Source organism: Oratosquilla oratoria, chromosome 9, assembly GCF_046742065.1.
Source record: "Oratosquilla oratoria isolate Oo_2021 chromosome 9, ASM4674206v1, whole genome shotgun sequence".
In the NCBI taxonomy this organism is placed as follows: Eukaryota; Metazoa; Arthropoda; class Malacostraca; order Stomatopoda; family Squillidae; genus Oratosquilla; species Oratosquilla oratoria.
Window position 1 is genome coordinate 9,452,289 of NC_134785.1, and position 16,025 is coordinate 9,468,313.

General features: G+C 41.0%; 1 protein-coding gene across 1 annotated transcript in view; it reads right to left on the reverse strand.

Moving 5' to 3' along the window:
* The window catches only part of LOC143027970 (uncharacterized), a 58,907-nt gene extending 51,301 nt beyond the window's left edge, over window positions 1-7,606 (reverse strand). Inside the window, exons 1-2 of the mRNA XM_076189613.1 lie at window positions 7,585-7,606; window positions 5,997-6,158 (exon numbers count right to left, since the gene is read on the reverse strand). Of these exons, the coding sequence (XP_076045728.1) occupies window positions 5,997-6,158; window positions 7,585-7,606 (184 nt within the window). The remainder of the gene's footprint in view (window positions 1-5,996; window positions 6,159-7,584) is intronic.
* Between the last annotated feature and the right edge of the window lie 8,419 nt (window positions 7,607-16,025).

The following is a 16,025-nucleotide window of genomic DNA, read 5'->3' on the forward strand; positions in this document are numbered from 1 at the left end:
TGGAGAAACGGTGAATCCAGCTGGAGGCTTCGGCCGCAGGTCATCGGCGTCTCCTGGCGTAAGCGTTCCTCGAGTTCGAAAAGACTCGAAGTTCAGGTGAGAGCTTCTCTTCGAGATCTCTGACAAACTCGGAACGAAAAATCGCTGGCTGGGTCGGCGGAGTTCGCATCAGAGAGAGAGAGAGAGAGAGAGAGAGGGGGGGAGAGAGAGAGAGAGAAAGAGAGAGCTCTTGTCCGTCACAGCCCCACAAAATGAACATGAGCGGCGACATGAGAATGGTAGAGTCAACAGGATAACTGATTTACCGACAGAAGTTGAGGAGAAAAATGACTCGGATCACCCTCCACCCTTCCCCCTACTCCTCCTCCTTGTCCTTATTCGTCCACTCGCTCGGCGCGCGTCCGCGCACTTCTACGGAGAAGTGACCCAATTTGACCTCGACAGGCACACGCTCGTTCGATCTCCACATGGAAAATCCACCTCGTGACCCTCTAGAGGTGATTTCGTCCTTTCACTGTGGAGACAAATGAATAGATAAATAAACAAATAAATAAATATGTAAATTGATAAATATATGAATAAATCAAATCAATCAATCAGTCAAATGAATAAACAAATAAATGAAAGAATATATCAATCAACAAAGGAAAAAATAGATAAGTAAAAATCTGAATAGAAATATATGTATAAATTAGTTAATAAAAATTTATGAATATAAAAATGATATATGGTAATGGATTAATAAATAGATTATTAATGAATATACAAACAAATAAATAAATTATTTAAGAAAAATAAATAAACAAATATATGAATAAGTAAATAAATAAGTAATGAATAAATAAAGAAATAAATAGAAAATAAATGAAAAATAATTTAGTAAATAAATAAGTAGATAAATAAAAATATAATAGATAAATAACGAAAACATCAATCATGAGAGAAAAAAAAATAAAAGATGAATAAATAAAAAGATAAACCAATAGATAAGTTTATAGCCCTGATGCAGTACATAACATCGAAACCTCCCTCCCCCAGGGCTGACTATAATTTCAGTATCGCTGCGCTGCGAGTCGTTACTCCAATTCTCGTGGGCGGGGAGTTGTGTGTGTGCGTGTAAGGTCACAGCATTACCCATAGTTCGGTCATATACGAGCTCTGAGCTCTCTTCCGGGAGGGAAATAGCTGTCGATCACGAGTCCAACACGTGATCCAAGACCAAGGTGAATCACACACACACACACACACACACACACACACACGCACGCACGCACACACGCACGCACACACACACACACACACACACACACACACGTAGGTGGTTTAGTGGTTAGCGTTGACTAATGATCTCCCATTTCTTCATTACTCCTTCATTATCCTCACATTAATTTCACCTCTTTTCTTGTGGCTCTCTCCTCTCCCTCCTTCTGCTCACGGTGAGTCTTCCTCTCCCTTCTCCGTTGTCATTGCATACATACATATACCAAGGCTTTTTCCCCCTTCCAAGGGAGGTAGCCAAAAAGGGAAAGGCATAAAAACACTCCCACCCATTTCATCCCTAAATACACTCCACACCCCTCCCACCCTTCCTCTCATCTGAGCACCTCCTGGATGACGGGTCATCCCTGCACCCTGCCCACCGCCCTGGGTCAGAAGCAGTGTCGCAAGACACAGTACATCCACAGCAAGGCCGCTTCATTTAATCGGCGACCCCCCCTCTCCGTCCCCCTTTGCATATAAGGAGAGGACGGGGAGAAATCCCTTCGGGCTGCGTCAAAATTTACTCACACATACTACCCCACCCCCCACCCCCCCGCCCATTCCTCCTCATGCAGTCACAACATCATCCATATACAACCATTCTCCACTCACCTCTGTCTTCCGTCCTCTCCCTTCCTTCCTCAACAGACATTCCCCTCTTCCCCAAAGCCCCCTTCACCCCATCCATCCACCTCATCCTAGGACGTCCCCTCATGTTCACTCCCTCCACATCTGCCTTCCATACCTCTTTTACTAGTCTTTCTTCACTCATTCTTTCCATGTGTCCAAACCATCCTAATATTCTTTCATCAACCCTATCTCCCAAATCCTTTTTCACCCCTGTTCTCCTCCTCACCTCCTCATTTCTCACTCTATCCAGCCTAGTAACCCCCACCATACTTCTCAGACACCTCATCTCAAACACATTCAAACTCCTTCTCTCTTCTTCTCTTATGTTCCACGTTTCTGCCCCATACAATGCTGTTGGCACAATCACTCCTTCATACAGTCTCCTCTTCGCATCCATTCCCAAATGTCTATTTCTCATTACACTCTTTAAACCACCAAGGCATTTACTCGCTTCTCTCAATCTACATTCTACCTCCACCTTCACTCCACCTTTTCCTGCTACACTTGCACCCAAGTATCTAAAACTATCCACTTCCTCCAGTCGCTCTCCCTTAATGTTCACTTCCAGTCTACTGCCACTTTCACCCCTTGTACATCTCATCACCTTACTTTTACCCACATTTATCTTTAGCTTTCTTCTATCACATACTCTCCCAAACTCTGCCACCAGCTTCCTCAATCCCTCCTCTGACCCTGCCACAAGCGCAGTGTCGTCTGCAAACAACAGCTGGCTCACCTCCCACTTTTCTCCATTTTCTTTAACCATCTCCAATCCCTGACTCACTACCCTAGCATTCACCTCTCGCACCACCCCATCCATGTATAAGTTGAACAGCCAGGGCGACATAACACATCCTTGACGAAGTCCCACCTTTACTTCAAACCACTCACTCTCTCCATTTCCAATCCTAACACATGCTCTACTACTCACATAAAAACTCTTGACAGCTCCCAAAAGCTTTCCTCCTATCCCATAAATCTGCATAACCTCCCACAGTGCCTTTCTGTCTACCCTATCATAAGCCTTTTCCAGATCCATAAAAGCCCAAAAAACATCCTTCCCCTTTCCTATAGCTTTCTCACATATCTGTCTTACCACAAAGATCTGATCTACACAACCTCTACCCGTCCTAAATCCACACTGTTCCTCACCAATTACTCCTTCTGTTCCTCTCCTAATCCTCTCAATTAAGATTCTCCCATAAGCCTTCCCTACTACACTCAACAGGCTAATCCCTCTGAAATTACTACATTCACACTTGTCCCCTTTTCCCTTGTAAAGAGGAACTATACAGGCACTACTCCAGTCCTCCGGTACTCTACCCTCTCTCCAGCAAACATTAAATAATCTCACCAACCAGTCCACCATCACTGAACCTCCCTTTTTCAGACATTCTGCATGACATCCATCCAGACCAGGTGCCTTACCTGCTTTCATCATCTTTACAACTGCCTTCACCTCATCCTTCCTTATTTCTCCTCCATTCTCCTCACTCATCACTCTCATTTTCTTCGTATTTCCCACTGCAGCTATCTTTCCCTCCCTATCCTCCTTCACATTCAGCAACTCCCTAAAATATTCTGCCCATCTTCCCCTCACTGCCATCTCTTCCATTATCAACTCTCCATCTGTACCTTTTACCTTTTCTTCCCTACTTGATTCACCTCCTCTTCCTCTCTTAATTTCTTTCCAAAACATCTTTTTATTACTTTCAAAATTTTCTGTCATACTCCTACCCCATTTCACATCTGCTCTCCTCTTTGCCTCCTTTACCTTTTGCTTTACTTCTCTTTTCTTTTCTTTGTACGTCTCATATGACTCCCCTGTCCTCTTTTGTAACCAATCTGTGAATGCTCGCTTCTTCTCTTCTACAACCTTCTTTGTTTCCTCATCCCACCATTCACTACCCTTTCTTCTATTTCCTCCTGTCCTTCTTGTTCCACACACCATCCTTGCACACTTTAAGACTCCCTCCTTGAACCATCCCCATTCCTCCTCCACACCCATCTCTGCTCTATCCTTAACTCCCTCCCACTCCTCCTTCAGCTTCTTTTCGTACTCCTTCTCCTTTTCCTTTTCATTCAAGGAGTTCACTCTAAGAACCTCCCTACCTTTTGTCCCTTTCCTCCTTCTCCATCTATCCTCCACTCTCAACTTACCTTCCACCAAAAAATGATCTGATATTCCCCCACCCTCTCCCCTTAGCACATGTACATCCTTAACTCTTCCTATCATAATCATATTTACCACTACATAATCCATTAGCGCTCTATCTACCACCCTTCCCTCCACCACCCTCTCCCATGTGTACTTATGCTTGACTTTCTTCCGAAACACTGTATTTGCTATCATCAGCTCTCTTTCTAGACACATTTCCACCATCAACTCTCCACTACGATTCTTTCCTGGAACTCCACACTTCCCAACCACTCCATCGATTGGACCATTTCCCACTCTAGCATTAAGGTCTCCCAGTACTATTACATTGACATTTCTTCCTAAACCCTCTATGCACTCATTTAAATCTATCCAAAAGGCCTCCCTTTCTTCTATACTCTTCTCACTGCCCGGCCCATATGCACTTACAAAGACCCACATCTCCTTTCCCAGTTTCACCTTCATCCACATTATCCTTGAGGAAACCTCCTTCCACTCCACTACCCCTTTACCTATCTCCTCACTTACTAGAATAGCCACCCCTTCCCTCCCTCTCCCTCTCTTCACTCCTGATAACCTCCCACTTACACTCCCAAACATACACTCACCCTTCCCTTTCAACTTAGTTTCACTCAAAGCCAACACATCCAACTTTCTTCTCACAAACATACTACCTATCTCTTCCCTTTTACTCTCATCTGTACCACATCCACGCACATTAAAAGACCCAAACCTTAGGGTGCTGGCCCGAGGCCCGCCAGCACCCCTTATGCCTTTTCTTTTCATTTTAGGTAATTGCCCCTTGGGGCTACAGGGAGAAGGATGCCTAGTCCCTCTCCCCGTCCCTTTCTTCTCGCCTCTTACGATCCAAGTGGGAAAACTTGGTGGCAGTATTCTTTTCCCCCACCACAGGGAATTCCCCCAATCAGAAAGAGAATACTCAGAGAAATGGTACAGGACAGCAACAAGGGGTTGGGGGACAGCATAACGGAGGGACAGTCGTAGTATAAAAGTGTCATCATTTCTCTATGAACAGAATTTCTTCTATCATAGACAAAATGATGTGTGGCTCTGGTCCGTAGGGGCGCCCCATATAGACCCTAAAGTATCGACTGCATGCTACTTTGCCACAATAACAAGCAGCCAATACCCCAGACGGGGTATTTGTCTTATTTTTGTTTTGCACTTTCCCTCCTTCCTCCAATGTCCTTCGGGCCTTGGTCATGTTCCTCTCTCTCTCTCTCTCTCTCTCTCTCTCTCTCTCTCTCTCTCTCTCTCTCTCTCTCTCTCTCTCTCTCTCTCCCTCTCTCTCTCTCTCTCTCTCTCTCTCTCTCTCTCTCTCTCTCTCTCTCTCTCTCTCTCTCTCTCTCTCTCTCTCTCTCTCTCTCTCTCTCTCTCTTCATTTTCCATTGCGTTTCTCTACCCACGCCTATCTTGCTTTTCCATCTGTTTCGTCTTCGTGTTCCTCCTGAGTTGGTTTGGTTGCCAGTTAGGCATTTCTTGTATAACGATCCTCATTCCTATCAACTTTCCGATGAAGCAATGCCATGGGGGTAGACGACGTCCATCAATATGATCTTTAGTTGGTCAGCAACAAAGAAGAAGAAGAAAACGGAAGAAAAAGAAGAAGAGAACAGTGAAGAAAAACGTGTTGGCTAGATGAAATTTATTCAGAAATATAAAGAATCTTGGGTTTCTGTGTTGAATGAGTTTGGCTTTAATGTGCATTTTCTTTTACTTTCCATGAAAGAAAAACTTTCGTTTAGTCATAAAATGTGGGAAAACTTTAGATAATGTCACGGCGAAAACAGGTCTCAGGTTTTACCGACAACTTTCCCATCATTTGGGTCCATTTCTCCCAACCCGTTGTTTCGCCTATATTCGTTTCTGTATATTTATTTCTCGAAATAAAAACCTCATGCTAATGTGCAACCTCATCCAATCTCACCTTCACCACATCGCTGTACCCCCACATGAAAACGCATTTGCATTTCGGAGCGTTCAACACAGTCATGATCCTGTTGAAAATGAATTTCACGATGTCGAATGGACTTTCGCTGCTGGAATTCGAAAATAAAAGCATTGCTGGGTACAGCTATAGCCTGGTGTCCTGCAATTCCATATTCCTAATAATGACTGGCAAAAGAAATCTCACATCTGTGAAATGCTCACCAAAGACGGGCTTAGTCGGTAGCATCCCACGGAGTGCCACTCTCCCCGTGACTGTAACTGAAGCAGAATCAAGTCGATCTTGAGACTACACGAAAGGGTTTAAATGAATAAATGAATAGTTAAATGAATAAATAAAACGACGCTGCCAAAGTCAGGAAGTCGTCACACGCATGAAAAGAACAATAAGCAACGTTGATATATATACATATATATATATATATATATATATATATATATATATATACATATATATATATATATATATATATATATATATATATCCATTTTCAGATAATTTTTTAATAAAGGACTTGGAAATTTTGTGAATTTCTAAATGAAGAGGAAGGAAATAAACAAATAGAAATACAAGAAAATAAAAAAGAGAATTTCTAAATGAAGAGGAAGGAAATAAACAAATAGAAATACAAGAAAATAAAAAAGAGAATGGGAAATGAGTGTTTGTTATTTGTTAAATGCCAAAGTCAGTAAATCATCATAGCATAAAAAGAAAAATAAGTAATGTTGATATATGTATATATATGCAAAAATAATCACAATAACGCGTGACTAAATAATATTGCAGAAACCACAGGGAAAATAAAGTCGGAATATTAACCGTATTCGTCTGTTACGACATCTGAGGCTGTCGTAATAGACGAAAACGTTTAGTATTCTGACTTTATTTTCACTGTGGTTTCTGCAATATATATAAATACATATAAATATATATATATATATATATATATATATATATATGCATACATATATATATACATATATATATTTGCAGAAACCACCGGGAAATTGGAAAAACAGATACCGAACGTTTTCGTCTAATAAGACATTTTGAAAGGTACAGAAAAACAATACAGAAAGAAATAATATATACATAAGAAGACAGAAGATATTCGGAAAGGTCCCATGTTACATATTATCACACACAATTTTGTCAATAATAAAACTGTCCAATTTAAAAAAAAGAGCAAAACTCAATTTCATGTTATTTCCAAAATTTCTTTTTATCTATAATATTATTACAAGTGATTATTTTTGAATGTCCCCAGTCAATATCATGACCACAATCCCTTTGGTGGACAAATAATCCACTGGACACTTGCCCCGTTCTAATACTATATTCGGAAAGGTCTCTGTTTACATTATCACACACAATTTTGTCAAAAGTAAAAATGTCCAAAAAACCCAAACTCAAGTTCATGTTATTTCCAAAATGTCTTTTTATGAAACAAGATTCAATAATATTTCTTTCTATAATATTATTACAAGAAGTAATAAATTTAGAATTTCCCCAGTCAATATTATGACCATAATCCCTTTTGTGGACAAATAATCCACTGGACACTTGCCCCGTTGTAATACTATATTCATATTGGCCTATTCTTTAATCTAGACCTTTCTGTATTGTTTTTCTGTACCTTTCAAAATGTCTTAATAGACGAAAACGTTCGGTATCTGTTTTTTCAATTTCCCGATTGTTTCTGCAAAAATAGTTCATCACGTGTGTTTTGTGATTTATTTGCATATATATATATATATATATGTATACTCTAAAAACCCGCTGTTGATTGGATTTAAGAAAAGAAAGGAAATAAGGATTTCCGTATATTTCTTTTCTTAAATCCAATCAACAGTGGGTTTTTAGTGTATTTATTAATGTGTTACGACATTACTGAACAGATATATATATATATATATATATATATATATATATATATATATATATATATATATATATAAACATTTATATATATATATATATATATATATATATACATATATATATATATAACCATTTCTAGATCATTTTTAATGAAAGACTTGAAAATTTTGTGAATTTCTAGATAAAGAGGAAGGAAATGAAAAAATAGATATGAAAAGAAAAAGAAAAGGGGAAACGAGTGTTTGTTATTTCAATTTAATCTAATTTCAATTTATCTGTTTATATTAACCGCAAAAAATATTCATAAGTGCAGATAACAACACATTTGTTTCAATAAAATTGCAACATGTCTATATTACGTATCAATTTATTTCAGGAAACAACAACATCGACAATAAGTAGTTAAGACTGAAGAGAACCAATAAATAATGTGTGGGAATATCTAAAAAATATTCCACAATTTATCGTGCAATAATAGTACAGTTATGATTCTGGAAAAGGTGACCTCACATATTTCAAACTTCGAATCGATACATAACCGCGATAAATTGAGAGATGTTGTGAAAACGACCTGCCACGTAGAACAATAAGAACATACTGTTCTCAAGGAAGCAACACTAAGAACAACATCTTGTTTTGTTTATACTGGTGGAATTGAGAACGATAGCCTCCTTTTTCCCAGATTGTCAACAAGCTGGGTCGTCTAGAAATTCCTCGAACTACTATCTTCATAATGGAATCCTCTCGGCCTTACGATTGTCAGTATTGTGATTCCTTCTTCGAAGACAAGGCTGACCTCAAGATCCATCTTCGCAAACATCCTGGAAACCGGCGCCACCTGTGTGATGTCTGTTTTGCTTCGTTCGCCACCAGGTCGGGCCTTGAAATACACACGAGGATACACACGGGAGATCGGCCCTACGAGTGCGAGCTGTGTGAATTTTCCTCGAGGTGCGAAAAGAGTTTGGTTGTCCACAAACGAACTCACACTGGAGAACGACCCTTCAAGTGTGGCTTTTGCACCCGCGCGTACGTCGATCAGTCAGGCTTGGAGAAACACGTCGGGATTCACACAGGAAAGAGGCCCTACGGGTGCCACGTTTGTGACTCGAGCTTCTTAAGAAGGAACACCCTCAACAGGCACATGAGGACTCACACGGGCGAGAGGTCGTTCACATGCGATGTGTGTGGCAGTGCTTTCAAGAACAAGTACCATATCAGGGAGCACATGAGAGTTCACACCAAAGAGAAACCGTACAAGTGTGACGTCTGCGGTTCTGCCTTCAGCTGGAAGAACTCCCTGAAGAGGCACATGAACACTCACACAAAGAAAGCGCAGTGAGAAGACTCTAAGCTTAATCGGAGAGTTTCTACAGCGGTTCCCGCTCTCCAATTGGAACTCCACGTGTTGAAGGAAGATGAGGAGCACTAAAGTGTTCATTTTACATTTCGTGTATTCATTGTTTTATTTGTATTTACAATGTGTGAATAATTTGAAAAGTGTATTGAGAGTATTTCTATCCTACTTTTCTTTTTCTACTCTCGCGTCTTCTTACTAGTTTTCATTTTATGGATTCTCTAGCCAACTTCTGGGAAACCCGTAGGTAGTCCGTAGATTCAAGGTTGATGACTTCTGCTCCACACAGAAATTGTGCGTCATTAGTAGAGACAAAATAATCAAAACAATAATGAAGGACGAGCAAAATTTATTGTTTTAGTCAATCTACAGACATCAGCAAAAGAGTGTAGCTAAATTGAACCATGAGATCCAGATCTGTTGTACATTTCTTTACCACTAGAATGCAGCTAAAGTGCATCTGATGTATTGTATATTTCCTTACAACCCTGAAATGTAGTTGAAATGCATCCGATGTGTTGCATATTTCTTTACAACTCTAGAATGCCGCTAAAGTACATCCGATGTGTTGTATATTACCTTAAAACTCGAATGCAGTGCATCCGATGTGTTGGTTGCTAACCTCGATTGCAATATCCATTACACCAATGTTTATTTTTCTACTGATGCTTGTTCAGTGGGAGTGCATTTTCTCACCATTTCGCCTACATTACTTTATTTGGTTAATTTTCCCCATACTTTTGCAAGGTGTCTCGGGTTCTCTTGAGAATTGCGACGTCACTATTTCATACCACACCTTCAAACAACCTCCCTGAGCAAGTCGCAGCACTACGAATAGCATGGTGCAAATTGAAACTACAAACCACACGACATAGCATGTAAGTGGTTATCCAATCCAATCTTGGGATTCCGCAGAGCTGTGTCTACTTTTCTATCCAGATTCCTAACCCATCGAAACTTCCAAGTATGCAAAGGAACACCCTCATCCTCTCCTCATATCCAGGAAGTTGTCATACAAGAAAGTGATCCCGGCAGACTTCTTTTCCCAAACCAATCACCCATAATATAGACGACAGTTGATCATCTCGCCATGCTCTGAAAATACTTATCCAGACAGACATGAGTGGAGCGGCCCAATGGACCGAAAGCCACGAATTCCACTTCGCCTCAAGCTCATACACAATGCACTATTTAGACACTGCTAGTGTAACGATGCCCTAACGACAAAGATGAACAACAATATCATTCCATGCACGATTTCTAATCCTAATCTTCGAAAATCGACTCCTTTGAGTTCCTCACTTAAAAAATTCAAAAGCGATGTTTCCGATCAAGCGACATTTTTTATAAAACTTTACGAAACTCCCATACCAACCAAGATCAACTATGGGCATTAAAACTGTTTCTCCTCTTCACCCACAGCACTCTGAATATTGCACTCTACTAGACAATTCCTTGTCCTTCGCCTTAGCACAGGTATCTTTTGCAACACTCGAGGAAAAGCTGGTATGTAGATACCGGACATTTCCCCCATTAAGACATCCGCCGCTCCTTGATACCACTAAGATATCAACTACATCAACACCACCCAACCAATCCAATCCCCCGCACTATCAATGACTGGTATGTAGATGCCGGACATTTCCCCACTAAGACACCCGCCGCTCCTTGATACCACTAAGATATCAACTACATCAACACCACCACAACCAATCCAATCCCCCACACTACCAATGACTTCAACCCTTAAAGGATTTAAAAACACCCACATCGTTCCCCATCCATAGAGCCAGAGAATGACAGACTTGCTCTCCGCACCAAAAATAACCGACAGCGTTCTCTCCGTTACGACACCCACCCAAGCCCTCTGGCCTCACCTTGGCCATGTAATAAGAATGAATGGTAAAGTCAATGAACATATAGATAAGAAATCCAAATACAACGCAATAAAAAGACAGATAAAAATGGGCTCACCCCGATTAGCAAAGACAACACAGGATATCAAATGTCCTACAGCGAAGGTGCTATAATGTTCATGAGTATAGAAAACATGCTGGACTGTATCATAACAAGTAATTCAATTATATTATTCATAGTGTAAATAGTTGGATATTTCTATAAAGAAAAATCAAATATTTGAATTTACACAAATAAAATGAATAATTGTACTTTGACCAAAATCCCCGCTGAGCGGTGTGGCGGTGTATATGAATCTGTATGATCCGTTGTGCATTTTAGCTCTAATTTCTAATATCCTATCATTGCTCCCTGGCCTTGACTAAACCTGGAAAATATATGTTGGTGTTATACTGTCCTGTAACTATGAATCTTCATCCGACATTTGTGGGTTCGTGTCGGTGCTATTTTGAACTTTATATACAGAAAAAATAATAATCTAGGTATTTTGCATAAACTAAGATATAAATGCATGAATGTCTACCTATTCTATTTCTCTCTATATACCAAAAGTTTTTCCCCTTATAAGGGAGGTAGCCAAGTCAGAGGTATGTACCTATTCACCACCCATTCCACCACCCTTTCCACCTCTCCCATCTCAGCTCCTCATGGATGACGGGTCATCCCTGTATCCGCCAACTAAACTGGATCAATCACAATGCAGTAAGACACAGTACATTTCCGTCCCCTCATGCAGAAAAAGAGAAGACGGCGGGGAGAATTTCCTTTTGGCTGCGTCAAAATATCATTCACACATAAGCACCCTCTACTCCCCTATCCCTCCCTTCCTTGCATAACAGAATCATCCACACACAGGCATTTTACACTCATCCGTGTCTCATGCCCTCTCCCTTTCTTGCTCAACAGACATTCCCCTCTTGCTCAACGCCCCCTTCACCCTATCCATCCATTTCATCCTCGGCCACTCTCTCAAGTTTACTCCCTCCACCACTTTTACTAATCTTTCATCGCCCATTCTTTCCATGTTTCCAAACCATTCCAATAATATTTCATCAGCCCTAGCCGCCATCTCCTTTTCCAGCTCCGCTCTTCTCCTCAGCTCCTCGTTTTTCGCTCTATCCATTTTTTCTTTCTGTTTCTTGAATTACAAGTCTCTGCCCCATACAATGCCCCCGGCATAATTACCCCTCCATACCATCTCCTCATTGCTTCCATCCCCAGTTGCCTATTTCTCATAACACTTTTTAATCACCCCATGTATTTACTCGTTTCTCTCAATCTACAATTTACCTCCACCTCCATCCCTCCCTTTCCTGCCACATGCGACCCCAAGTACCAAAAGCTATCCACTTCCTCCAGCCTCTCTCCTTTTAGACCTACCTCCAACTCACTGCCATCCTCTCCCCTTGGACATCTCATCACCTTGCTGTTAACCATATTTACCTTCAACTTTCTTCTATCGCATACTTTTCCAAACTTCGTCACTCATTCCCTTAATCACTCCTCTGACCCTGCCACAAGCGCAGTGGTCGTCAGCAAATAACAGCTGGGTCACCTCCCGCTTTTCTATTTTTGTTTTAACAATCACGTCCCTTGCCCACTGCTCCCACCAGTCCCTCCCTATCCTCCTCCACATTCGATGCTCTCTCAAATACTCCGTCCATCTCCCTCTACCACCTCCTCTTCCGTCAAGGTCTGTCCACTTTTGCCTTTTGCCTTTTCTTCTCTACTCGACTCACCTCCCTTTCCTCGCTTGATTTCCTCCCAAAACATCTTTTCCAAATAAAGTAAAATAATTCTGATCAAGATTATGAACTTTCCGTTGTATGATCATCTCCGACGACAGGTTGTTGAGTTTCCACGTCCTTACTTTGACAACACTTGGATGACACCGTTTCCGCCACAAATACCACCAAGGAGAGAAACATCCCTGCAAAAGAGGGAGGGAGGGAGGGAGGGAGGTTCATCTTGTGTCTACTATAATGGCTTCATGAGATTGTCTGCTCTATTAGAATGAGGATTATATATTATTCTTTTTAGAATTTATCTATGTATTCACTTATTTATTTTATATTTATTAATTTACTTATTTATTATATTTTATTCATTCATTTACTTATACTACTTTATTTGTTTACTTATTTATATTTATTTTTTATTTACTAATTCATCATATTCATTTCTAGTTATTTATCATATCTATTGTTGTTTACTTATTCATTATGTTTATTTCATTTATTTATTTACTTATTTATCTATTTCTTCTATTCTATCTTATTTGTCTATTAGGAAATGCGTATTACATATCATACCCGCCATAGAAGTTACCAAGGAAATTCATAAATAATTTTCTGGAACGTCTTTGTGATTCCAAACTAGCGTTCTATCCTATTCATCTATATTTTTTGGGTTAATATTTGCCAGAAACACATTTTCTTTATGCAATGCATGTTACATGTCGCACCTGCCGTGTAGAGAAGAAGGACACCGTAGAAGTCGCCCAAGATGAGCGGACGGAGCTCGACCTTGACGTTTGAGTCCGGACTCGTGAAGCAGTCAGGGTTGCCGGTCACGGCGGCGTTGATCCGGTGGTTCCAGATCCCGAAGTCGGTAATAACTTGAGCCCTAAAGAATCAAATATTAAACGAATTCATCTACTAATCCTAAGACTCTCTCGTAAGGGTCCCCCCGGCTTCCAAGGAAGGGACAACAGACATCGGTTGTGTTGTTGTCTGGGGACGGTTAGTCACTTTTCACACTAGCGGTTTGAACCGCGGTGGTAGCACATTGTCAAGGAAAATCTGTGCGGTGGTGTTTGATTGACATTGCCATTGAAACCCCCAGTGTGAACAGGAAAGCAGTGTAGGATAAAGTGTTCGCTGTCTGTCGTGTGGTGATTGCATCTGGGACGATTTTATCTGCTCCCAGACCTGTTCTATGTTGGTTTTGATAATTGGTCGGTGACTTGAACGCAGTAGGGGGGGTCTCGCTTGTCTTGAGAAATATTTGTGTGGTTGACGTCTGAAGTTGGGAGGTTTGTGGTCAGTCTAGAACTGCTTGTATTGTGATCTGAGTACGTTTTTTAATTAATATTTTAAGTGGTGCGGGTGATTGGTGAATATTTTTAAGAATTATGCTGACTTTTTATTTAGTTGTGTAAGTAATGTGAAGAATGGAGATATTAGTGTCCTTGCCTATCATTTCCATGTGTTCCTGTATGAGGGGATTTTGGCTTTTGTATGTGCTATTTCTCTTAATACTTTCTTTCGAGTAATTTTTAGGGTGTCTTTTAAGTTTTCTAGCATGTATAATCCTTAAGTTATTCCAGATAGATCTATTTGTGTGTAGAATGACGCCAGGGATTTTGGAACATATTACAAGAGGCAACCGCACCGCAAGGAATTTTGAAAAAAAAACATACATATGATACATATACCAAACGCTTTTTTCCCCTTACTCGGAGGGGTAGCCAAAAAAAGAAAAAGGCATAGAAACCACTCCCACCCATTCCATTTCCTATATATTCCACTCCCCTCCACCCTCCATATAGATCTCTTTGTGTGTAGAATGATTCTAGGGATTTTGGAACATATTACAAGAGACAACCCCACCGCAAGGAAATTTGAGAAGAAAAATAAACACAAGAGGTTTTTGACGCATGTTGCCTCTGGTATGATAATTACATATTGGCAGCGTTGTCTTTGAGTTGCTGGGGAGCTTTCTTGGAGACGGCAATGGCCAGCATGTACAGCGTGGAGAAACTCTGAGGCGCCACTGTCGTCAAACATCGGTTCAACTGTCGAGATCAAGAACAAGATGACATTTATTAAGAAGGAAAGTGAGGAGGCGCCGCCGAGGCAAGCTGCGGCCGAAGCCGCCCCTTTTGCCCTGTTATGCGCTTTAGGGACTGTTAGGGTGGGTAGCAAACAGTCACTGCTGGGAATCGGAAAGAAGTGAGTGCGGGATTCGAACCCATACCTGAAATCAAGGTACCTACTTCTAGGGAATTTATTCTAAAATGAAGGGTTTCAAGGGATTTTCTATAACTAAACTTCGGATACTACATGAAGTCGAGGACACCTGTTAATAAATAAACATACAACAGAAAAATAACTTAATTAAATACATGTTAAACCTATTACAAGAGACTCGACCGCACCGCAAGGAATTTTGGAAAAAACATTCAAGATATTTTGACCAGCATTGCAAAGAATTTTGAAAAGTGTCTCAATATGCCGGTGTCACACTATGCGGCGGCGGCTGGATGATGTTTGCAAGTTCGGTCGGATTAATAAAATCACTCGACGACAATCAGCCAGAATTACATATAACGACGACCACCATATACACCTTGGTTAGAATACTCTCATAACCTTTCGAGTTTAATGACTCCTAAGGGAGACTTTGCTGGAGCCAACAACAAACCGCAAAGACGCCGTGCAGTGTGACACCAGCCTTAGACTTAAAAAAAAAAGGTGAAGATAAAAATCTCAAAGGTAACGCAGCCTTATTTTGGACCCCACCTGTTGAAATGCAGCTTTGGAAAACATCTTGCCGGACATGGTCTCGGTAATGACGGCCTCGTTGCGGTCGAGGGCGGCGTAGGCGTCCCCGAACCCCCGGACGATGCCCGTGTGTCCGGCCCAGACCTTCCCGAAGAGAGACTCCGGAGACGAAGTCTGGAAGAAAGACATTGCCGATGAGGAGGTGCGGAGGTGATCCCTCCGCTGGGACTAAAAAAAAAAAGTGCGGAAAAAGAAACAGAGTTCGAGTCCGAGCCTGAATCCTCACTAGGAGCCCACGCCAGGAGGCGCTGAGCTTTTTATGACAAGTAGAACCCAGCGATAGTCGTC